General features: G+C 41.2%; 1 protein-coding gene and 1 long non-coding RNA gene across 2 annotated transcripts in view; one reads left to right on the top strand and one right to left on the bottom strand.

Moving 5' to 3' along the window:
* SPATA16 (spermatogenesis associated 16) overlaps positions 1–26,679 on the top strand; it is an 87,165-nt gene that overhangs the window by 16,378 nt on the left and 44,108 nt on the right. The window contains exons 3-4 of the mRNA XM_068145680.1: positions 11,397–11,486; positions 23,372–23,456. Of these exons, the coding sequence (XP_068001781.1) occupies positions 11,397–11,486; positions 23,372–23,456 (175 nt within the window). The remainder of the gene's footprint in view (positions 1–11,396; positions 11,487–23,371; positions 23,457–26,679) is intronic.
* Positions 1,061–7,404, bottom strand: LOC137444688 (uncharacterized). Its single transcript, XR_010988207.1, has 3 exons — positions 7,323–7,404; positions 2,930–3,043; positions 1,061–1,159 (listed from the first exon to the last, which is right to left on the bottom strand). It is a non-coding gene; the product is annotated as an uncharacterized lncRNA (long non-coding RNA).

The following is a 26,679-nucleotide window of genomic DNA, read 5'->3' as shown; positions in this document are numbered from 1 at the left end:
GATGGCTTCAAATTATTTTCATTATATAATTCCTCATGGGCTCACTTCAGATCCACATCAAAGACCAGCACCACCAGCAATGCATAAAGAAGTCAGAAACAAAACTTGGGTATGGTGGAGATGAAATTCCCATTAGTTTCAGATGAGTTAGGATTTTGCTGGGTTTGTGCTGCCTTTAATCACCACTCAGGCATAACGATAGTTTGTTAAGGGCATGCATGTCCTGCCAGCAACACTTCATTAACTGAGGGCTCCGTTAATTTTTTTCCCTTGTATGAGATGTATTAGGATGGACATTGCAATTAGCACAGGGTAAGAATTTTTTCATACCATCATCTCAAATAGAACTACAAAAGAGGAGTTACAACAAAAGGAGGAGGTACACGCTTCTGCCTAATGCACAGCAGACAGTGGTGAAGAATAACATGTTGGTAAAGAAATGTGATGCCATCATGGCAGCAGGTTCATTCACCTACATGCAAAGTCATGAGAAGTCTGACTTAATGACAAGCTCTTCATCTCCTGTCCCCATTCATCCACACCCCTTTCCCAAGCACTTTTTGCTTGCAGAGCTATGCCTACCTTGAGTCCACGTCGTGGGGGGGGTCCATCCTTCAGATGAGTTCCAAGCACCATCTGGGTTGGGGGTCTGAATGCCCATGAGTGGTTAGAGAACAGCATCTGCTTTTCCAGAACACATCTAGTAGGCACACACTCCTTTCAGATTGAGGATTCTGTTAGCTGAGCCTAAGCAAATGAAGTAGGGAAGACTATGAGATGCTTATATAAAAAAATAAATAACCACCACCAAAAAACCTGCACATCTCATGCAAACCCTAAACCAACCACATTTGTTCAGGGCTTCTCAAAGAACCTGTTAATGCAAGAAAAAAACAGAACTATGTAAAGTTTGACTGTACTCTCAACTTTCAGAGAGATGGTAATGATCACTCTCTTTCTAACTGTGATTTCCAAGAACACTAAAATAAGGAATCTGTTTGGACAGTATAAATATAACTAGAACAGGAAATACTTTTCTTTACCTCCTTTAAATTATCTCACTTTCAAAATAGTAAGATGTGTTGACTCCAGGGCTACAGAAACGAAAGCTTATTCAGACATGCTTTGGATTCAATTGTCTTAAAACAGGAACAATGACCTAGAGAGAAATAAATAGAGTTAGACTGAAATCACTGGAAAACTGATGTAGAGAAAAAGAAAATCTTCACTCCTCTTTCCTAGCACAAAGCAAAATGGCAATCAGTAATGTCAATTTTCAATACAATTCATTCCATGACTTGCAGAATGGGAATACATCTACTAACCATGGTTGTCACGTTGTAAGATGCAGGAACTGATATAACAGCACACCAGTTACAAGAAAAACAACTTTCTGAGGCATAATTAAGAAAGACAAACCTTGAAATAGTCATTGTTCAAAAAGAACAAAGACATTATGCTGACCTCCCCTACTAAAATTAGCTCACTGGCAGCAGTTAGCTAGTGCATATAGAATTTTTATTCTCATTGAGTTTTTATGTCATCACCACATTTTAATGGTTTGCTGGTAATCCTTTGGCATTAATCATGAATCCAAATTAAAATATTCATTTCTGCATTTATTTGCATTTACTGAACTATTCTTTCTTTAATTTCATGTAAATTTCACAGCTCCTGCATTCATTTCTGAAACTTTATTAGCCAAAAATCAGCTTTAATATTCTCACCCACAGTTGTATCAAATATACAGAAGTGGGGTTTGCTAGAAAGGAATCTTTCCAAGACGTCACAACTAGAGAAAGAGAGAAAACAGAGAACAAGGCCAGCAGCCCATTTTAAAGAACAGGCATCTTTAGAGGAATAGCTGTTCCATTCGTAAGAAAGAAAAGGGAGTACAATTTAGATCATCAACTTCAGATCCTGTACGAGAAGCCAAGTCTGGGTCGTTCTGAACAGGAGTAATTGCATTCTCTGGCTTCCTAATATCAAAATTTAAGGCTGCCTTTAGCATCCCTGGCACAATTGAGGACACTGGCTGGGTTCTGATCATTTGTCAGACCAATACAAAACATTTACCCTTTGCAATCAAACACTATTAAAACCACTTCTCATCTGTCACAGCTCTGAACAAACGTGCCATGGATTGGCCTCACCAAGCAACATCTGCAGTAACCTACTTGACCACCACTTTTCATCATAAGATAGCCATCAAAATAATTCCTAGCTTGCAGTCTGAAGCTATAAAATGAATCACACAATATTTACATGCCCTGTGGTCCTTTTGGCCCAGGCATTATGGCATACCAGGGTTTAATGATCTTAATAACCCCATATGGCTTGCTGAGAAATTAGATTTTTCCCTTTGGTTGCAGAAGGCAATTTTCAATTATAGCAGATGGCAAAACAGTGAAGGTCTGAGAAGTCAAGAACTGACTAAGAAACCTCAGATTAGTACTTAGGCCTTATGTTGCTCAGCCTAATATTGTCAGTAGTTTAATTTTTGCCCCAAATGAAAACAATCTTGATTCAGAGCATAGAATTTCAGCAAAGCAGCCCCTCAATTATGCCTGTTATTCAGAGGGCCAGGCCCAACAGAGAAATCCATAAAGCTGCTGCAGTTGCATGTGGAAAAGCAACCCCCAGTGCATCACACACTCAGCTCACCAACTGTTAAGTTTCTTTTTTTTTTTAATTGGAGGGAGCAGTGCTGAACTCCATGACAACTGAAAATGGAGGATCCTTCAAAGCATGATATACACAACTTTCTCAATGAGACACTATATCCCCTTACAGTTTCTTTATTTTCCTTTTTTCCCCTCCAAGCAAGCTAAAATGAATCTGTATTGACACCATGTGCCTTGCTGTTTGCACATGGGAAAATAACACAGAACCTTTCTGTTAGAAATGTAATTTTTGTTGCTGCACTTACACTTCCTCAGCTGTTTTGCTCCTTGTGGCACACAAGGTCTGATCCAGTGATATGGCTTGATCCAGTTGCCTGAAGAGACTGCTGTTCATGCAGATCCTGTACATGGGTCAAGCACTAGAAAGTGTGATATGAGGTTAACACCACCTACCTGGCAGCAAGTGACAAAAAGCATGTTGTTTTTTGTTTCTGACTGCTTTTGATCATTCCTGCCCAGCTGTAATTTGGCTGCTGGTGCCGTGGGAATCCTCTGCAAATAACTTTCTAAGCATGGGAACAGAGCTGCCCATCATAGGCGGAAAGTGACACCTCTTCCCAATGGGATTACCATCATCATACAGGAAGTCCACAGCTGGTCCTAGGATGTGCACTCTTAGCCTAGAAGAGGCTCAGGGGAGACCTTATTGCTCTCTACAACTACCTGAAGGGAGATTGTAGACAGATGGGGGTTGGTCTCTTCTCCCAGGCAACCACCAACAGAACAAGAGGACACAATCTCAAGCTGTGACAGGGGAGGTTTAGGCTGGATGTTAGGAAGAAGTTCTTCACAGAAAGAGAGATTGGCCATTGGAATGGGCTGCCCAGGGAGGTGGTGGAGTCACCATCACTGGAGGTGCTTAAAAAGAGACTGGATGAGGCAGTTAGTGCCATGGTTTAGTTGATTAGATGGTGTTGGGTGATAGGTTGGACTCGATGATCTCTAAGATCTTTTCCAACATGGTTAATTCTGTATAAGTACCATCTTGAGGATGCCTGTGACCTGCCTCCTTCTCCCTGCTCTTCTTCCCTAGATCTAGAAATGGTGGGTGTAACAGCCAAGACAAAGAGAAACTGGATATTGTGGCATGTTTCTTTAACTTTATATCCCTATGTGATACCTGAAAAACACTCATGATAATGAGCACTGCTGTATGGAGCTATTCAAAATCTTTGAGGGTTAGCAAAAGATTTTTCATGTCCTTGCAGACTCTGCTCTGCAACATGACCTGACACCAATTCCCTCCCTCCCTCCCAGAAAGGCAATGCATAGAGAACGTAATAAATCTGTAAAGCTTTCTCTGCTATGCCTCTTTATGTGTTTGGTGGAAGACAGGGCTCTCAAATGCCTCTTGCAGAATTCATAGGCAGACACATGAAGTAGAAAATAGCACCTCTGTTAAGTAGTATACGATTGCTTTAGTGATAACTTAACAGAGAGAATCTCATAGGGAGGCACAGTGGGGGAAAACACCTAAAACAGCTGAAATCTTAGAGATTTAATTCTAAATCCTCTGCATCTTTTCCAGCAACTTTTCAAATACTTACAAAAGGTTTAAAATAATTGTTAATGACCAAGCTTTATGCAGTATCTGTCAGGAAAGGGCATCTCAAAACTTGATCAGTGTTTTATAGTCAGGATAAGTCAGGATTCTTTAAATCGAGATTAATTCAGAGCTTTCCAAACAAAAATTCAATATTCAGCTATTTCTTCATTCCCCAGCTTCCTTATTTTGCACCTTTAAAATAGGACTATATTAAAGTAAGCTGATGAATGGAATTCCAGTGAAATATTAAATAATCAGAAATAAATAATGCAATGATGCTATGATACCGTGCAGCCAGTCAGCATTAAAATGGAGACAGTCTAGAAGAAGAGCTTAAGAAAAGCACAGCATTTTTTTAGGCAGAAGTGGGGAAAAAAATGAGAAACATAATGGCTGATGCTGCTAATCTGTGGGAAGCCTGTAGTGTAATGCATACTTTGCTCTAAACTCCTCTCCTAATCTCTTTACCTCCTCAGAAAAAGGAAGAAAAAGAGAAAGAATTAGCAGCACCTAATTACTTTAGCAATTGTGCTAGGCATATTGCAATATACATAATAGATGAGATATTATTAATACAAAGCTATTCCATTGAGATTCTCTGGATAATATAAACCAGAAGTACTCTTAAAAAATAATTCCTTCTCATGCAGCATTTCAAATACTTCTACATACTTCAACTTTTTATTACTTTTTAAATGAGAAGCATTTTCTTTGGACTCTGGATTCTCAGTTTTGAATCATATGTTATTTCCAAGTTGGTGTATCAGTGACAGTTCCTATTTTGTGGTCCAAGACTTCCTCCACTGAGGGCAAAGACTATATTCCCCTTGACTTTGATCATGCAATATTGCAAAAACATTTATCTACAGAACATGCAGTGGGATTCAATAAATGAAAGGCATATTTGGAAAGAAAAAAAAAACACCCTGGAAGAAATGCAGTTCTTCCTAGAAGGAAATGTCTAGCAACATTCAACTCTTTTATCAAAGTTGAGATACACAAAAGCAGTCCTAATGGCATCAGAAAATTTGGTGGTCAAGAAGGTGGTTCTTGTGTAACTAGAAAGTGAGTGGGCAGTGTGTTATACAAGACAGAATGCAGAGTATCTCCACTTGTGCCAGAATGTTTTGGGAGCTTTGAAACAAGATCTTTCTAAATATCTTTTTGTTCTGGACCGGAGAACATTCTCCTTTTTACCACCTTCACAGCTGAAGAACCGAGGCTTGTATAGCACATTTGTCTTATGCTTGCAATTCAAAGCAAATTGCTGCTGCAAAACCTTTTAGCATGGCAGTTATATTTCACTTTACTGACAGAGAAAAGGCGTTGTGTGAAATCTGTTTTGGGAGCCCACACTTCCTCCCTTCCTGTCTGCTTTAGACAGGGAAACTTCACGAGATGGTTTCTTCTTCTGTCTTCCCCCATAGATGCCATAACTGCATTTATTTCTGATTGGTTGCACCCAAAAAAAAAAAAAAATCAATAATCTAACTGCACCAAAACAAGTCAAGAGCTGTCTTTCAGTGTAAGAGGATTGGGTCCTGCTCCTTGATACATTCAAGTTTGGTAGAAGCTTTTCTGTCTCTGTGGAGCTATTTGGTTGGTTCAGCCATGATGGTTTTATCAAAGGGATTCTTTATGATTTATCAGACTACCAGATTTGGCTAGATAAGCAGTATTTGGTAGGGCTACATTTCCAGCTGCACCTATCAAGGGGTATTAACCTCTTCACCTTCCAGCTTTTTTTCTATATAACACAGATGTAATCTAATATTGCATGTCACTTCCTTAAAAAGAGTGGCCAGGGCAAGGAGGGAAGGGTGCTCCCTCCTTCACAGACCAAAACATTCATACAGGGGAAAGGTCCTCAAGAGTGGGGCAGGGTGGGCATAGTCACAGCCAGGCACTTGGTGGTAACAAAGAAAACTGCCTATGGACTGATGGGTCTGAACCTCTTCAGCCAACAGCAAACTGAAAAACCAAGCTCAGGAGAAAGGCTTCCTCACATATCTCTTCAGCAGATTCTCCTCACCCCAGACACTCTCTTCCTCCCTTATTATTAATGCCTATTAACATCAAAACCACTGTGCCTTTGGCTTCTGAGAGGAAGTGTACCCATATGCCTGCTTTTAAAAGCCTACCAAATATTTCCACCAGCTTGTTGCAACAGGGAGGCTTTTTATCCTCTTCAGGATGTCAGCTTTCGTAAACTCTCATGAAGAGCTGGGAAGCCCACAAGCTGTTGTGTATCCAAGACACATCCCTCTTAGCTCTCTACGACAGCACCAGAAGCAGTTTAGAATACAAAGCTGGCTGCAGACAAACACACCACTGTGAGGGCCTCACAACTGCAAAAAAAATTATAACATACCTGCACATGTAAATTGCAGGAAAATATGATGAGGTTGATTCCTGGCTACCATAAGGTTCAGGAATTTGAGTTTCAGGCACACGACTGCCTCTAGTAGAACTGAACTCTTAAACCAGCCCTTGGGATCATAGACTGGAGCATGGCAGCCTCAAATAGATGTAAGACTAGCACTACACTACAGATAATAAGCTACCTGCCCTACAGATGAAACAAGGAAGAAAAGAAGAAAGTGCAGGTTCAATGTAATTGTACAGGATTTGTCAGGTTCATCTACAAGTATATTGGGGCTGGATCATCAGCTGAGCTGATTGACACTATTCACTAAAGATAAAAGCATTGTATTAGTCTACAGGAACTGAATACATGGTTCTGCTGAATACTATTTGACACATTACTTGTACTGACATTGTGTTTAATGTGGTGAAGAACACCTGAGTGACTACCAGTGACACTGGACATGCCACCCTGCCATACAGCCCACTACAAGAGACACAGATTGCTTTAGTGCTGAATTTGTACTTCTGAGGAATCATCAAATTCCTCTCTAATAGTCAGTCATAAATCAAAATGCATCTGTACAGAGAACCACACCATCCTGGGAAAGGACAGACAAGTAAGACAAAGCAAAAGTTTCTGCTATTCTCATTAAGGAAATAACTGCACACACCTCTATAAACAAGTCTGCTTTTGCTCCCAGTAGCAGCAAGAAAAATGGGCTTACCTGCTTTAGTGGTGAAGTGTACTTTTTCACTTGTTTCATCTATAGAATCATCTCATTGACTTTTTCTCGGCCTAGAAAGGCCAAACACAAATGATGTGGTGGGTAGTAGCAGAGGCACTTTGTCATGCCAGTCAGATTAGAGTTAAATCCTCATTGCACTTGGGAAGGAATTTGATAAAGGATGTGCACCTTAGAGAAAAGGCAACATGATTTCTAGCAGCCAGTTTTGATGTAGCAGTGCTGGGTTCTTGCCATGCCTCTTTTCTTAACACGGGACAGTAAGACTGAAAGAAAAACGCGGAGACAAAACCCCAGACAAATGTGTGCATCTTTTGATTCCTGTGTTCCACCTGCCATGATGGGGATTGAGCTGATGCCTCCTCCCCCTCTCCCCACAACCTGAAAAAGGATAATAGGACAAACAGTGCATTATTTTTAAGAGAAGATGTCAAGATGAAAAAATGAAAACGTCAAAAAAGAGGCTGATCTACAGCATTACTTAAGGACTGCTTTGTTGAGAAAAACTGACCAAATGATTTACGAAAGGCTTTTAACAGGGCAGTCTTTGGATTACAGTGAAGATGAAAAATAAATGAAAATCTATTTCAAGTTTACTTTAGCCTAGTCATTTGACAGATGAGGGCAAAACCTGGCAAGAACACAAGTTTTAATCTTCAGATGTAGTGAGTTTATTTGCAGTTTTGCGGATTAGAACTTTTCTCAGTGCAAAATGAGAGCTGTCCATTTTCAGTGTCCTGTTGAAACTTTTCTACCTGAAACTTTTCTCCCATTAGTGAGACACAAGTAAAATGACCAAAGGACTGATGTTTCTCCTCAGGCCACTAATCACCACATAAAGAGATTCTCCCAACTATGCTGCAGCCAGTGTGTCCACCACCTTCTTCTCTTCCTAGTTTTTCTTTCAAGCCTCCTTCATGAAACACGTCCCTCCTAATTAATTACTGGATTAGCCAGACTAGTATCAAGACCGTTCATGGCTGGAGGTGGATTTTGGAGCATGGACTTGTTCTCAGTATGCACAGCCTGGCACGTATCTGCCGGGCCAGATGGGTTCCCCATCTGCTCCTATTTGAAGGAGAACTTCCTGGAATTAGGGTTTTCCTCCTAACCTTTGTTTGCCTCATTCCTTTGCTTCCTGTTTTCATTCAGTATATTTTTTTTTCCCCTTTTCACCAAAAATCACCTGAAACACAGAGTCAAAATTAAAAAGATGAAGAGATAGTTTTGCAGTTTCAGGGCACTCCTGGCACTAGATTAGCACTCTACATAAAGGCTACTAACCGGAGCTGTATCAGGACAGTAAAGGGCTACTTTTGAGTAGAGTAGTAACACAGCAGAAATGATTTCTAGTGTATAGCCTACAAAGAGCCCAGCAACATCAAACAAACTTCCAAGAGTCAAAGGCAGCTTTCTGATGTTTGCTCAAGCTATTAGGGTGTGCTATAATACTTTTCAGTACAGAATTTATAGATGGAGAGAGGCAGTCTATCATTTTGAGACCAGAAAAAAAGGAACCAAGATGGAAAATGGAGAGCTGATATCCAATTCTATGAAAATCTGCCACAGTTCTATATTTATTATAAGCCTATCACAGCACATCCTGCTCAAAGGCTTACAGAAAATGTGTTGCCAACTATCAGGGAATTACTGATTTTGTTAATTTTTTCACTTAATAGTGCTATTGCTTGGCTGTGGTAGAACTGACAACCTGGAGGGGGTCAACAAGCAAGCAAGCATTAACAAACAAAATCACTATGACTTTTGACTGCAGTTTACAGCAGCAATTGTCTCCTCTAAAATAGCTTGCACAAGTACCAGTTGTCATCTATCTAAGGTATTGCTGTTTTAGTCCAATCAGTAAATGCTGACAGCATTTGATGTTTTGATGAGTGTTATTTTGGTTAAAATAAGTTTTGGTAGCCACCAGTATTGTCTAAGCTTCAGTTATGAACCACACTTGGCTGAGAACTGCAGTGTTTGCTGTTGGCATTGTCTTTTCATTACTGATAAAAGTAATTCAGCCTCATTAAGTACAACTAATTTTTAACATCCTGTGCTGTTTTGTACATTGTGATTTAATCCAGCACTTGGATATGCCCCTAGTCACTAAGGCCTGCACTTACTCCAGTAATGCCTTAAGATACATAATTTATCACTGGATTTTCTCCCACACCTTCTTCCCCAAGAGGGGATTCCTGCTGGGTAATGCTTTCTCTCAGTACAGTTTTCTGAGCATTTTTTTAAAGTGTTGGACTGTGAAAGCATGGTTCTGATATGTTTCCTAGTTTCTATACCACCTCAAGATGATTTGCAGCAGAACTGCATTTTTCAGAGCACAGAGCAGTTCTGCTCACACAGAGTAAAGCTTTACTGTGCCAGAACAGAAATGTCACTTCTTACATCTACCTCAGCATTTTGGTTTGGCACAAGAGTAGGATTGTGATATACTTCACCCATTTTCTGTGTTTTCTGCACACTAGATTACTCACAAACCTATTTTAGCACTTACAAACTAGACAAATTTCAGAGAAAACTACTTGCATGTTCTGCTTGATCTCTGCACAAAACACAAGTAGCACCTAATGAAGGCACTGTGGTCGACCTTCAAGATAGCTTTGAGCAAGATGTACAGGGACATTTTGTTTGAGGAAAGAAATGAAATCCAGTCTGAAATAAAAGCTCCAACCACCTACAACACAGATGTAGGGGACTCAGCATTAGCTTTTCTGGTCTACTGATGCTCTGCTTCTATATCTAATTACTTGCAAATGTAGATGTAACCATTTAGAGCTTTAGGCCTTCTCTGTGAGCCTTGGAGAGAGTGCCTGCAGAGTTAATTTAATTCACAAGTCTACAGCATCTCAGAGATACTTTGAGCTTTAAACTCATTTTGAAAGCTCCTTCTGAAGGCCACAGACATACAGTCAATGGGTGCTGATACATACAGAAAAGGGAGTTACTGGTCTTCTGAAATGCACTGGGTGTTTCCACAAATGTGAATTTATAGCTGAATGTCTCTATAAATATGTCATAGACTCAAGGTTATCAATAAGCTAATTATTTGGTTATGAAATCAGTTACCTGGTGATTAGTGGACTGAAATCACAAGGGCAGGAGTTTTAAAGTTAACATGATATTCAAAGCTTTCAATGAGGAAACACAAGCCAGTTTGCAAGTTTTCTCTGTAACAGAATGTAGTGTTAACCTCTCTGCTAAGGTTGTAACTATCTTTAAATACTCTATGAAACATGCCACAATAAATATTTATATAGCATAAAATGATAAATATTAAACTCTGCATCCTAGAAGACACTAGGTGTAACTTTTCTCCAGACAATGGAAGAAGTGCTGACCAGAGATGCCTGTCACTGGCTGGAGATCTCACAAGTGGAACTAACTAGATGCAGAAGGAGCTGTCACTCTTCCCCTCCCTCTGCTCTCATCAGAAGGCTACCCTGACTGGCAGTCTAACTACTTAGCTTATGCTATTTTTAGCCTTCCATCTTTTTCTGATATTGACTTGAAGCCTGTAATTTGTTACAGCTGGAATTGCATCTGCTGAAGTTAAGGGGCTAAGAAACATGCCAAGGTCCACCCAAGTAGAACCTATCATTTCTACAGAAAGTATTTCAAAGTCTTCCAAGTTAATGTTAGAACACATTCTAGATGCACAGTTTGTCCAGGTAGATGAGTCGGACAACTCTCACTCACGTTTGTGGAGCTAGGGGTTAAGAAGAAGTTGTACTGCAGCATTCTTCCTTATGTTATCTACAACATAGAATATTACCACAGGAACTATTTTCTAGAACAACACACAAACCCCTAATGAAACTGCATTTATGATATAACCTCAATAAAAAAATTTAATAATGCTTGTTCACATATCACAGCTGTCAAAAGAGAGATAGTTCATATTACATTTGAGACATATAGTGCTGAGTTGTATAGAAGTAGTGTACACAGCATGTGCCAAACCACAGCTTGATTATTAGCAGCTTTTAACAATGCAAGAGATAGAAATCTCAACTTAGCCATCTCTCTTCTCTTTTAAAGGAGCGTTAGCAAGAACCCCACTAATTTCCGGAACCACATGCGCCAAGCCGCTGCATTTTGGCGCTTAGGGAGATACTCCGAAGCTGCGAGGTATGGTGGTGCTTGTGGATTTCTAATGGTTTCTCTACATCCCTTTCATTCCAGCTCTCAGTAGTAAAGACATCATCTTATATCCAGGCTTTTCCAAAATCAGTGGGAGCTCTGCGTTGGCTTTGTGTATACGATCTCACATGCAGCAGAGCTCCGATCCTCCCAGTTGGTGTAACATGAATCATTCCAATTATGTCCCTAGCTGCAGTTTAGGCTAATGCCTGTAGGAGCATTTACTTGTTCTTGGGCACAGGGCTGAGCCCTGATCAGGTTCCAGGGGTGCTCTGGGGTTAAAAGCTACATGCACACAAGCATCTGCCACTCCCTGATTTCCCCATAACCCTGGGCAGAAGCTCAGGTGTGCTCCAAGGTTGGGGGGAGAGGGAGGAATAACAGTTTAAAACAACCAAAGCAAGCCCCACAAAACCCCCGAGTCTCAGGGTACACTGTGGTATGCTGCAAAATATAGCCTGTGTGCAGCTGATGAGATTGCTGGTGTGAACGGGAACTGCTGGCAGAAGAAAGTCTGCAAGCTCTGCTTGTATGCCTGCATTAATGCTGCCAAAATCTTTAAGTTTCATCGTGCAGCAGAAGTTTGTAACTACTTAAAATGCTTAAATGAAAGAAATGAAGGAGGAAATGCAATGGTGACTTACCACCACCACTACTACACTAACATTAGACACTCACAAAGGTCTGTTCAGCTGAAGACCACAAGGTATATCGCAAAGTATTTCACAAATCATTAGCTAACTAATGGCAGAACAGTCAGTGTGAATTAGGCAAGAGACTGAGAGGGTCACTTTGCTCATCATTTAAGATGGATGCTAGTGGTAGAGCTCTGGAGCTATTAAAATAGCAGCAAAACAGTTTGCAGAGGGAGAGGAAGACGACTGTATTCAAGCAGAGTTGTAGAGAGGATTTGGGAAGATGAACTTCAATTTTCTGTGCTGGACTTCAGCCAAAAATTTCAGGACAAGCACTTCTTCTGCAGGACATACATTGAGATTATGTCAAAGTAATCCCCACTAGTTTACAGACATCAGGTCAGGGAGAAGAAATCGGTTCCTCGAGGCACAGAGACAGTTTTTCTGTATTTCTTTAGAAATATGATTTCAGATAAACCTGCAATATTCCACTTGACCATAAACCCACCCACTTTCCAAAAAAAAAAAAAAAAAAAAAAAAACAAACTGGTCTGAATTAAGAAAATGAAACATTTTATTGAAGAACAGTGAAGTGGTGTGGTACTTCCCAGATCTCCTTTTACATCTCACTGATAACAGTCTCTCATTTATCCTGTTGGTGTGTTGATTGAAATAGAAATTGTCACCTGCTGAATAATCATCAACAGTTGAGGTGCACTGATCAGACAGACATTTTAGAGCTGTGTTAGGAGAATGTGTGACAGGGAGGGAATTCTGCCCAGGATTTCAAACCCCAAAATCCACCAGTTTCCCCAACAGCTGAAGTGACATGAGTGGAATGGAGTCACTGTCACTGGAGGTGTTCAAGGGGGGACTGGATGTGGGACTTGGTGCCATGGTCTAGTAGTCATGAAGTCTTGGGTGGCAGGTTGGCGTTGATGACCTTTGAGGTCTTTTCCAACCTTGTTGATTCTATGAATTGGTTTGGGTGCTGGGGTGGGGAGGATGGATAAGGAAGACTTTCTTCTTGAAGCCAGGCTGAAGACTTTTTTTTTTTTTTTTATAATCTCAATAATACAGGGTTTGGTTTTTTACAATACATTGATATTTCCTAAGAAGCAACACATATAAATGCCCATACTTGAGAAGACAGTATGGAGCAAGGTGATGTTCATAAATATGAATTCCCCCCCAAAAAAAAACACCCAAAACACCAGTGGTTGGTGTTACTGCAGATAAGCAATCAGTGCATTTACTACATCAGCAGGCAAGAGGGAACTGCGTCAGCCTTTTTTTCCCCCACACTGAGTAGCTTTCAGGAAACTAGATGTTTTTAAATGAGATTATGTATTTTGTAGAGCAGAGGAACATTCTGACAGACTGAATCCAGAGTGGTTCCAAAAGCAGTGACTATAGCAGTATTCAGAGTTTAGCCTAGTTTAACATAGTGTTATAGCAACTGTGCAGAGCTGCTTCTGCAGATTGTGTTAAACTAAGCTTAGCGCTACTTCTGTCATCTCACTGGAGTCACTGGTCTTAGTCAAAGCCCACTAATGGTGCAGAATGTACTCTGCTCATTGCAGACAGACCATGGCATACAGATGTTCAGCTGCAGTTTATAGAAATACAGACTTGTCATTTTTTTACATTTTGGTAAAATGACTTTAAGCCATCATTTATTTCTGCTTGCTTTTTGCCCAAGAACAAGGTCACTCAACTCTCTTTTTCTGCTTTCAAGTATCCTGTGCCTTTCCACTCCCTAGTCCATTCAATACATCCAGAACCCTGTACTGGATACATGAACAGGGGTGGCATGAGCAGCATGGATAATCACATTTAACTCAGCCCACTTATCAAGCTGAGATTCCCCTTAGATTTTGTCTCTGAGGGCACACCAGACTGAAGTCTTGATTCAGAGAAAGTCACAGGTTAGAGTAGGGGCAGTTGTAATTTAGGTTCCCCTCTGTGTAATTTTCACTAGTACAGCCCAGTTTCAGGAGAATAAGCATATGAAGCAGTCTGACTACAAGGACATCTGAATTAATTGAAGGAGTCCGATATGCCCATATCTACATGACTTCTGAATTTTGTCAGCTGCATAGTGATTCCTTTGGGATAGCACTGTGATAGGATGCCACTATGCAGAGTGCAGCCTAAGGCCATCTGACATTGTAAAGCAATCCCAGAAACACCACTGTGGGGGTCATAGCATCTGCAAATGGGGAATTCCAAAGTGCTGCAACCACTGTCACTACAATGTCAGCTAGTAAATATTTTTCTCTCCAGTTGGTATCTCTGATGTCACAAGATTGCTCTTGACAAATAAGTATTTAAACCTCAGAAGGGAGAAAACCTATTTCAGTTGAAAGACCATCTTGCCCCTTCAACAAACGGACATAAATGCATTATATATAAAATTAGTCAGGAAGTTATCAGGATGTTTTAAGTATTAGAAGGTATTTAGGCTTAGGATCAGCCTCCAATAGCAGGTACTGGAAATACCCTCCAAAGGACACATGGTCACAGATGATTAAAAGATCATTTAATAATCAGAATGGAAAATTGAGGAAGGGGCCTTCAGCTGACATCTGTCCCAAAACCAAGAAAATGCCTTTGGAGAAGGCCAAGAAAAACCTCAATCTTCCTGGCAATGTAAGGACTGCTACCTTAGGGAAAGATGAAAGAAGAGATATATGTGCAAGGGTAACCACAAGCTGCAGAAGCAGCTCAGAGTACCATACTAACTCTAGGGACAGAGCAGAAAACCCACCAGCTCTTACTTTCAAGGACACAAGTGCTATGAAGGGAACATGCACCCAAGAGTGAGCCTCAAGGTTCCTAAAAGAAGAGTTATCAGAGCCAATGTGTCCTTGAAGTCACCAAGCCCATGGGCTGTGACCCCACAGCTGCCTGTTACACATCTGCACAAGAAGGTCTAACCAGATGAGCAATAAGGCATGAAAGCAATTTTTCTTCTTTCCTCATGTAGTGCAGGCTATTGTGGACACTGAACAGCCCTGAGTCAGTAAGAAGGTGACAATTTTATGTAACTTACAAAAAAATAAGGCTACCCATTTGTTTGAAAATTAGAGCTTTAAGTACAGAGGGGATTTTGCTTCTTTTACTCATTAAGCTGTATAGCTCTCATCTTTCTGCTAATCAAAATGCTGTGCTGATTTAACAGTGTCACTGTGTTCTGTGAAAAGCTTAAGATAGCTCTTTTATCACCAGTTAGAACACTAGTGACTTGAAATTAGTTGTATACATGTAAGGGAAAACAGACTGTCTGTCCCTCTGCCAGAACAAACAACTCATACTCATCTGACTGCACAGAGGAAGGGTAAGCAATCCTCACAAAGAAAGAAGTTTAAGAATCTTAATAGCTGTGGTACAGCTGACTCAGCTTTTTTACATTCTTATTTATATATATATATAAAATAATCTAAATATTCCCATCAGCTGAAAGGCAAACTAAATCTGCCAGTAAACCATAGCCCTGTACTTGGCACGGATGAGGCCACATCTTGAATATTAGGTTCAGTTTGGGGCCCTTCACTACAGGAAGGACATTGAGGTGCTGGATCATGTTCAGAGATGGTGAAGGGTTTAGAGAACAAGTCTTATGAGGAGCAGCTGAGGGAACTGGGGTTGTTCAGGCTGGAGGAGGTTAAGGGGAGACCACCTACTCTCTAGAACCACATGAAAGGAAATTGTAGTGAGGTAGGGATTGGTCTCTTCTCCCAAGTTATGTATCAACAGAAAGAGAAGAAATGGCCTCAGGTTGTGCCAGCAGAGGTTTAGACCAGACATAAGAAAAAACTTCCTGACTGAAAGAGTGGTCAGGCATTGGAACAGGCTGTCCAGGGAGGTGGCTGAATCCCCATGCCTGGCAATATTCCACAGCACATGTAGCCATGGCTTTTCAGGACACGGTTTATCAGGCATGTTAGTGTTGGGCTGATGGTTGGGCTCAATGATCTCAGAGGTTCTTCCCAATCTCAGTGAGTCTATGATTCTGAGAGGTCAGCTCTGTGTTCCCTTCAAGTCACACTTGAAAATGTAGGGAAAGCTAGGCTATTAATTTGTGTTAGCACGTGTGTCCAGTTTTGTTCTACAAAGCACACAGTTGTACCAAGATAAGATTTATGCATAACTGGGGTGGGAAATACAAGCTCAGGGAGCCTGCCTCTTGCACCCATCGTCATGTCTGCCACCTGCCTTGGCACCTGCGAGATCTTCTCTAGGGGGGAAACAGAGAGAGAGAAAGAAAGAGAGAGAGATGTTTATATTAATTCTCTATTCTATTTGTTTCAGTTTTCCAAAACTGAAATAAACAAAAAAGATCAATTTCTATACAAACATTTTCAGTTCTGTTGTCGTAGCAACTGCCCTCCCACAGCCATGGACACCCAGAACGCCTCTGGAGCGCTGCGGTTCCTCGGGACGGCTATTTTGTGCCGTTCCGTCGGGAACCGCCAAGCTGACAGCCTCGCGGCTGCCCCGCGCTGCGGCCCGCGCCAAGCCCTGCCCCGTGGCGGCCAGGCCCGCGCGGGCACGGGGCAGGGCCCCGCCTCCGACGGCAGACGCATTGACGGGGGCCGGCGCGCTGCCCGGGGCAAGGGAAGGAACGGGATCCATTGCGGGCCCTCACACATGCAAAGGGGTTGAGAACCTTTGCTGGTTTTGTGACTCTCTCTCTCTCTCCAGTGTCCCACTCTGAAAGGAGTGTTTCACAAATTGGATCTAGGAAACGAGCTCTGACAAGTGCTGGGATCAACCAAAGTCCAAAAGAGGGTCCACGTGGCCTGTTACTTAATTTGACATCAACACATGATGTTAGTCCATATCTAAAGTTACTGGCCGCTAGTTCTGTGCCACACACATTAGTCTTTATAGTCAAGACTGCCCCAGTGTCAAACAAGAGCTCGCTCAGACAGGGCCATGTCAGAGGCAAAAGAAAGCCTTCAGTAATGTTTTTTTTCCACATCCCCTACCAGAATTAAATCCAAACATCGACACTAGGAGGTTATCTCCCAGACTTGGGAGCATGAGGTCCAAAGAGCACAACAGGCACCACCTAGAGCCCAGATCAAGCACAGACCACATACCTCTGGAAGTTGCATGGCACTACTGGTGTGCCCAGTTCATTCCAGCATCCCATCTCTTGCCAATCAGCTCAGCTGTGAAGCTAACACAGGCACTGGGACTTTCCACACCTCCTGGCTTTTGTGCAGCATCTCCATTTTGACTCACATCTGTTTCGCATCAGTCCAAGATCCTGCTGGACTTAGCGGCCCCTTCTCTTGAGCATCCCTTGTCATTTTAAGGGATTTGTCACTTCCCCATGCATTGTTAAACACACATTTGTAAAGCAATTCCTGTGCCCTTACCTTGCATGGCAGTTGCCATGAAATGAGAAGCATTTGTTATCACTGTGCAGCAATCTCAACACAACATAGAAAGTCGTTAGCATCCAGGGGACAGGCAATTACAAAAATAAGAAACATATTCTAAATATAAGTGCCATTTTCCTTGCAGGCAAACTTAGTCCTGCTTTCTAGCAATGGGCTAATGACCCACAAACTTCAGCAAGCGTACCTCATCATCAACCTAGAAGGGCTTGGCAGGACAGAAGGCTTTTATAGCAGCTTCTCATTTAAATGCTCACTGGTGAAATGTTTAAAAGGCACTTTTAGGCAGCATTCTACAGCAATTAGTAACATCAAGGTGTTATGCATAGATAACATAACTTTTTACCACATTTTGGGGCTAGTAATACAGGTAAGTCCTGACAGTCATTTTATTCCTGCTCAGTACTCTGGAGCTCTCTTTATCTCTCATCATGTAGTGGTTTCCAGGTGGCTCTCTAATGTCAAAATAATGACTTTACATTTATTTAGGATATATAGAGCTCTTTAAAAATTAACTGCTATTACTAGGTTCACTTTTCAAATAGGATAATTACATTAAAATGACAACCTCCTACTTATTTCACTTGCAAACATCACTTTCCTCTTCAAATTTCAGAAGAAAATAAGGTCATCAAGAAGAATGAAGTAGCTTATTTTGCAACTCATCGCTCAGGCTCAGCCCTGTTGCATTAGACATCTCAAATGACCAGGTGTCTGCATCAGAGCTGATCTAAATATTGAAGTTCCTGTTACACTGAAAAAATAGAGTTAGACTTACCCTTTCCAAACAGTGGGTCTGCATGGGACTAACATCACATGGCAATGGCTGAGGCCTTCTATTAGTACCACTTCCTGTAGATCCAGGTGAGATCACTTGAAGTAAGGAGCAAATGTAATTTTCTGACACTTACCAGCTCCTGATCTTAGCAGCAGTTGGGTTTGAATATCTTAGAAGAATGGAAGTTACTCTACCATGCTCAGGCTGTGATTCTTCCTCACGCTTTGCTATCTGCAGAGAAACCCTCCTCTACCCTTTGGGGTTTCTTTCTTTTCTGTGCAGCTCAAGGGGAGCGGTCAAGGTTTAAGGAGGTGACCTTGAGCCTTGATCTCCTCTCTTTTTCTTGTATTTACAATGGCAAACCGACACACAACTATTTAGCAACAATGTTAATTTTTCATCTTTGGAAATGCAACACTTTGGTGCATTCCAGAAAATTCCACATATTTCTTAAACCTCCACCACCCATTTTCTTATCACAGGCTTGTGTGGCTGCAGTGAATGATTTCGTTGTACCCAGGCTGTTAGTGTCAGCAGCTGTCAGGCAGCAAAAGCTACCTTTGACTCATTTCTTACAAGTCCTAAGCATGCCTGGAGATAGGCTGAGAGAGACGGTGGTGTGCTCCTGGCTTCCACGTATAGAAATATATCTTACTATTCTGCACCACCAAGTGGCCAGATGGAGCAGATATAGCAAGACATCTTTGGATCCAGGCTGACTACGTTACCCCAGATGGGTTTGGATATATTGTGGAAGTTTGTACTGGCCCTGACTAGCAACTAGGAAAAATAGTATTTGAATATTAAGCCTCGTGTTTTGAAAGAAGGAAGTCATATGTTCTCTGACATCTGCTAAAGGTGTGTCTGAAGGTTATCAGAAGTACTTCATCTCTCCTGTCTGATAGAGCTGTTTGATGGGCTGCACACCTGAAACTTGGGCATGTTTTAAGTATTTCGAATTAATAACTCAGAACTGGTGGATAGCTCTGTAAATATGAGGCCAGTATTTTTGAATATCAGTGAAGTGGTTGTGTCAGAGTAGGAACAGACTGCACATATCTTTGATCTTTGCCTTTAGAGTTTAATCCTACTGTCTTTAAAAACTGTAAAACAAGCCCCCCGAACCCAGAAAAATGCATTACATGGTCTGAATGGGAGCTCTTTTCCCAACCTTTTGTATGTTATGTTCCTTGTGCTAAGGAAGGTTCAAAGTTGAACTCTTAGACAGTCACTCCAGAGGCACAAATCAGAGTGAGGTCTGTCCACACAATGTAAAAGGTGATCCTAAGTGAGCTGATCCCAAGTGCTAACATTACATATTGCACTTAATATACAGATATTGTAACATGGCAGGGAGTCATCCCTCATTCTGTTTCTGGGAATATCAGTTAATTTATCAGGAAATTTCTTCCCAGATGCCTGTTGGGGAGGGGAATTAATCCTACTCATTCCTACCAAGCTCACCATAGAGCTTCTTTTTATCTGTGGAGTTGTAGTGAATGATAAAGCAACTCCAATTCATTCTCAAGATATATATTATCTCCATAAACCTTTAACAAAAATACTATCCTACAATGTGTTCTAGACTTTTATATGCTTCATTCCACCTATAATTTTATGTATAAAATCGACTGTAATTCACATTGGATGGCTAGTTCAGCCATTACAGATTGCCCCACTGATCTGTATTTGGCATTTTATCAGTCTACAGGTTGGAGCAATGTTTTGAATGTACAAAAAGAAATGAAGGTTACAGCTGGTTCTGTAACTAATTTACCAACTTCTTAAACAACTAGACACAGGATGTGTTTAGTGCAGGTGAAAGTGTAAGTACCACTGGGCTAACCCAAACAAAAGAGGTTAAAGTATACATACAGACAGATAGGGCTTGTGGAGTTAAGTCACTGTGACTGTTTCAGCTACACTATTTACCTATTCCCTAGACAATGTCATCAGATGCAAGAAGGGAAGCTTCAGAGTCAGACAGTTTGAATTCCAGGATTTTGAATCTGAGGATCTTAAATAGTGATTTCACTTCAGTATTTCTTTAAATACTTCACTTTAATCTCATTTCAGAGTGTCTCAGGCTCATCAGTCTTTTACTGAAAGTCTTTCTTACATGGATTTCTATGGACCACATGGATAGGCACTCCCTAGGTGTTAGGAACCCAGTGCAGTGTTTTGTGCCTTAGTGTATTTCCGAGGGAAGCAGGCTTTTAACCTGCCTAAATAGCCATCCTTTGGCTTCTGAATGTTTAGGCTTCTAAATATTTTTCAGTGCCCAGCCCTGTAACTATATTCAGACAGCATAATTTCACCAACACCTCTGTGTCTGGAAATTCATAGTTCCCTATTCCATGTGTCACTTTGGTTCTGTGAACTGAGCCTTGGAGACCTTCAAAGAAAAATCTCTGACTTGGGCATATTCAGGGTTGGATGCAGCCATACACATAAAGCCTTAATGCTTGCATTTCTTTTGAGAGTGGAGGTTTTTAAGTCTCTCATAAGTGCCAGGGTCACAGTAGCAAGCGTCAGTCCTGACCTGTGTGTGCTCCCTGTTTGCCAAGGAACTGAGAAGTGAAACAGGGATGGAGGCATTTGAAAGGCTCAAAGGGTTTTTATGTGTGTGCCTCCATTCCTGATGTAACGCATGGCAATGCGGGAGAAATCTAGCAGGGATTAAAACAGATGTTGAAAAACTAAACACGAATGCTGGCAATGTGAGTGTGCTTCTGATTATTGAAATAAGAATAAATTAAAAAGGCAGAATAAAGAGGAAAGGTATTTGTCTGGAGTGCAGCAGTGCCAGGCACCTCTGCCATGAGCAGAGCAACATTGTGTGTAGCATGCTGAGAGAAATTAGCAAGAGATTGTCCCAGGAGGATTCGTGCAGTGCATAAGTAAATCAGTCAAATATGATTGTCCAGATTTGACAGAAAATACTGAGAAACACAGAAAGATGAAGCAACTTGTCTGAGATTCTAGATTTGTCCAAAGCTCTGTACACCTCTTCACCGATGAAAGCAGTGCCATGGTGGGAGAATGCATTGGCTGTCACTGAGGAGGGGTAGGTCACAGGTTGGACATTGTGTTGTGCTGCTGGTGGATGGATCCTTTCTTTGCCTGTCCGTGGCCTATAGTAGGAATGGCAAAGTACTCAGTGAGTTCCTTTGTGTTGACTGATGGTGTTTGACCCATGGCAATGCTCCTGTAGCAGCAAACAGTGACAGGGTGATGCTTGGGGTTAAGTATTTGCCAGTTTTAATCTTTGAAATGACAGCAGCTGAGGAGCAATATATCTGTAAGATCCAAAATTGCAAATGACTGCTTGCAAAGGTCTTTAATTCCAAAAAAGACAAGCCTTTAGTGCTTGAGAATTGCTCTAAATTTAGATTGAAAGTCCCTTCTTTCTGATGAGGTGGCTAGAGGAGGCCACCACCACATACACTGATAGAGACTACCTATTGCTATTGCCACAGTAGCTGGAAACTTTGTAGACGACCTCCAGTACACCAAAGCTGCAGAATAATGTCACAGATGGGTTTGAAGCCTTCCCTCAGTTTTGTGCTGCATGTTTATTTCTGTTTTGCACCTCAGGACACAGTGAAGGTCTTTCCTCAAAATCACCACCAGGTCCAGCTGGCAAAGCTGGATGCTTTGCTCACCTTCTCTGCTTCATCCACAGGACCCATATGCCATTCCTGGGATTAAGCAGGATGAACAAGGGATGAAATTCTCAATGCCTTGAAAATCATTGGCAAACCACTCATTGACTCCTTTGTTCATCCTGTGGTGGCTAACGATGTTCAGTCAGAAACTGGTCTTTGTTCTGGTGCAGTCAAAAGGATTTTTGCCAGTGATTTGTATGAGCATTGCATAAAGCTCATGGCTAAATCTATTCCTCATGTAGAAATCCATGGATCCTACTGAGTCGCTTTTCTCCCAGTGAAATTAATGGGAGCTGTATGAGAACATCTAAGGGAAGATTTAGTTCCTGTTTGTAACAATATGTTACCCCCTGATACTGGGTCTGCTTTGAAATATTTATTGTTAAATCCATGTATTTTTGGTTATATCTCATTAAGAGAATAATACAGCCTTGGAAAGTACATTCTGAAAGGGTATTACAACAGGATTGGGATTACTGTTTGTGAGACACTTTTAACTAGGGGGAAATTTCAAATTCAATTTACAGTAATGTCAAAGCACAATTAATATATAGGCAATGATAAGGGGAACATGTAGAAGTACACAGTGATAGCACTACATCAACAAATAAACTTTTGGTGCTAGTAATTAGGTACACAAGATTATTATATGTTTAATTGACTAAAGTGACAATTTGGAATTACATCTAGTCACATTTAATTGGATTTGGAATCTCTAGAGGAAAGGAAACGGAGAGCAGTGTGGAGAGGCAGCCATAAAAGCAAACTGATTTTCTAAAGTCTGTTAAAACTCTGCATTAATATCCATTGCACAACAGTTTTTTAATATCCCTCAGTCTAGAAAGAGTAATGCAATGATTGTCACAGACAGTGGGAGTACTAAAGCATACTCAATTATGTAGCAAGATAGCTGATTACTTTCAGTTTGGGGACTTTTTTTTTTATAGGATATAGTTTAATCAAAGGTGAACTGTGTCTGAGTTTGCCACAGACAAGTGATGTTCTCAGACTGCACGCTACAGGGTGTTTACATGTTGCTGCTGTGATAGCAGAAATGTATGTAAGACACTTCACTCACAAATACTGTAAAGCATAAAAAAAAAGAAAAGCTAAAGTATTCTGTTCCAGTCATTAAATATTTGCTGAGAGTGAAAGGTGATAAAGCTGTTAAAAGAAAATATAGGGTTGTGTGTTCACAGATAGTTTTGCTAACTAAAAAATGTTTACTAATGCTTGTCTTAAAGTTGGACAAAGACTGAGAGTTATGTGTAATCTTTTGACACAAACCTCGTGTTACACTCTTTTACTGTTACCTGCTTTGCATTTTGCTGTATCCATTCTTCTCTCCCCACACACTCATTTATTCTGCTTTTGTCACCAGGAGCGCCATGATTGCTGACTATATGTACTGGCTGATGGGAGGCACTAGGAAGCGTACAACCAAGTATATCAGATACTATTGGCAGGTAAAAAATTGATAGCTCAATGAGGAAGGAGGTGCCTATCTCATTATTAAGACCAAAATGAAGGATTACTGCTTAAAAGAGTGCCGACAAAGGTAGCTCTTGGGCATATCAATCAACAGGACACTAGACAGTACTACCGTATTTATAATGAAGTAGATTTTCTTGGACTAATTTTAAGGGCAAAATTCAAGGTTGTTAACCCTTGGCTCATACTTCAATTTTATGGACTGCTATAAAATTTAATTCTGGATACTGTAGAGTCCCCTAAGCTATTTTTTTGTGAAGTCTTCCTACCTCAGTGACACTTTCCTTTTGCAATTTTCATGGTACTAATCCTCTGACACCTTTCCAAGCTCTTCAACCGGAAGGGGAGGAAAAAAATGACTGTAACAAATGGTCTCAGAGGAACCTAAAGTGTTCTGTGAAGGATGGCTAGGCAAGACCACATTGTACAAAGACTACTTATGAGGGGACTAGACCATTGACTTCAATGAGACAGGTCTCTTGAGTGATACTTATGTGAGATGGCTGTTCAGCCACATCAGCACAAATGTAAGTTTAAGGGTACCCCCTTCTGCTGAGGAGAGCTCTTAGAAACTTGGAGGTGAATAGATGCTTGATCCATTGCTGGGAGATGCTTATTGCTGCAGGAACTTACCGCTGTCAGTGGTGTCCCAGCCTTAACCCCCCAGTTTCAATGAGAGCAAAGTCCGTTTCAGAGAGAGTGCAACATTTGGGCCAGAGGCCCAATGGAAGACCCTTCTGCCTTCCAGCATGGACCTTGCTACCAGGTGCTCCTTGTCCAGATGAGCAATTAATGATACTAGGAACAGTATATGTCCCTTGCGATAAAATTTCAGAGTCTGATCCCATTTGGGGTTCATTTTTTTTCTGTGAGAACATCTGTGACAACTGCAGTTTATGTGGAGAGGTGCAAAATGTGCCTAACATAAGCTAGAGTAATAAAAATCAGAATCTGGTCTTTTATCTTCACTCACATGGTAAATTCTTCCTGTTAAAAACTATTATTAGTTGCATTCTTAGTGGTAAAATCGAATAAATCTCAGTCCTGGGAGCAACTGAATTTCAGTACTGCTGTGAGTGCGAAGTGCACCTCATTCAGAGAATTACCCACTGGGCTAGTGTTTGCAGTGTCTGTGAACTTTCTTAGATGTTTTCCAGCAGAGAATTTTTTTCTGTACAGAGCAGTTTGATTTTTTTACCCACTGGGTCAGACTCATTTAAATTCTTGAGTTCACAAACAGGTGTTATGAAGGGGTCATTTCTTTGAATGAAATGCCTTTTAGTTTTTTGTCCCTTAACACTGGTATCCATTGACTTCCCTTCTTGATGTCATAGACATGAAGCTTCAAAGAATAAACCTTTAAAGGAGGAGCTGTCATAGCTGTCCTCTCCCCCAGGGGTTCAGGCTGTCCTGCTATGTAAGAGGGCCGGAAAAGTGGCATGAAGGACAAGATTCATCATGGTGCATCCTTGTAGATTCTAAATCACAAGCTGTGGTTGGGCTAAGGCAGGAATGAACCAGAACTGTATTTGGGCTACTGAATTCCTTCCAGCCATTACCATCATCTTCTAGACAGCAAGGGCCCATGGATTTTGGCAGCGGTAGGACTCTGGTTCTCCACTTTATTCCAGAACTCGCATTTCTTTTCCTGATGAGGGTTCGTGCATGGGCCTTCCTGCACACCCATGATACCAAGAGGCACTCCCATGCCGTTTGTGCCCTGTTTCCACTCCTTCCCTGCCCTCCTCCTGAACATGAGTTGCCATCATCGTTATCTGCAGAAGGGTTTAAATGTCAGTAGAGATCTAGCCATTTGTTTGATCCCCCACCGTGCTTGATTTTCACTGGGAGACAGAGATTGTTCTGCAATTTGGTGCCTTTTGTGCATATGCCTTAGCGTGGGCTAGGCTAAGGCTTCAGCGGCATCTATATGCTGACACACACGCAGTAGAGGCAGCTGGGTGCCCAGTTACCGCTCCCACTCAAGTTAATAGCTAGCACTTAAGAAATGCTGTTCATGAAGATCTATCCCCAGCACCAGGAAAAACCTTTTCCTCCCCAAGATGATGAGTTCTGTGCACTCAGCATCAGGGGTGACTTCAATGTCATTAGAGCACACGGCAACAATTATGCAGGATGATGTAGCATGTGACACTGCACTGGGACTTTCCACCACAGAGACCAAGCAGAGGGAACATGATCTTTTTATTAATATTCTCTCTGTTTCACAGTGTAAAGCTGAAAATAACTTGTCACGACTATACATGCTCATGTGCCTTTGTAACCAAAGCAACAGCTATTGATGCACGCTTTTCTTGCTAACTACTCCTCTGCCCCAGAAGTTGCTAGCGTTGGCTTGCAATCATGAGCAAAATTTTTCTGAGAAGGAAGAAAATGGTGAACAGGACAGTTTGTTTTCTACTTCTGTGAAGAAAGATTTTTAGATTAGGGATGTCACTCTTTGCTTTGATCAGTGGGTCGTGTGTATAATCTTCTGGTGTGTCATTGACTACTTTTGTTTCTTCTTTTCATGATTCTTTTAACTGCTGGAAAAAGCTCTTCCTCCTCACAGCCTGTCTTCTACTTCTTTTATGGCTTCAAAACGTTGTACAGACCACTTGAATCCTTCAGCTGATGTCTTAACTGCAAAAAATTCAGGCCCTTAATTCACATCTACAAAGCTCTTTATTATTTATCCTACTTCTAAATCACTGGGATTTTCTCCCCTAATCTATTCCTCATGCTCAGAGCAGTCTTTATCTTGTATCTCCTTTGGTTTTCTTCTCCTGATTATGGTTTTATACTTTCCTTTGAACTTCCATCCTCGACATCAACTGCCAGGAGTCCTCTTTCTTCAAAACTCTTTTCAAAACAGCCTCAAATCATTCCCTTCCTCATTATTATTTTTTACATATTTCTTCTTCAGGAGTAATCTGTTCCTTCTGACTCTGTACCTCCCCTTAGGCACACAGTAAGGTCTGCACCATCAGCCTTTTAAGGCCGTGTGGGCTCATGTTGATGAGCCATATAGCTTCCACCGCAGAAAGCGGAAAGCAGAGACTGCTTGTGAGAAAGTTGCCCAGTCCCCATTTAAACAGTTAAATAATAGCCTGTGTACCATAACCAGACTAACAGATTATTTGCTGCACCGTCATCTCACTTCTCTCCCAACTGGTATCATATTAGTCCAGTCCAAAC

Source organism: Melanerpes formicivorus, unplaced genomic scaffold (genome assembly GCF_026170545.1).
Source record: "Melanerpes formicivorus ecotype bairdi unplaced genomic scaffold, bMelFor1.0.p_v2 SCAF_12, whole genome shotgun sequence".
Taxonomy (NCBI): domain Eukaryota; kingdom Metazoa; phylum Chordata; class Aves; order Piciformes; family Picidae; genus Melanerpes; species Melanerpes formicivorus.
The sequence above is the reverse complement of the archived record's forward strand: the minus strand, read 5'-3'. Positions and strand labels throughout refer to the sequence as shown.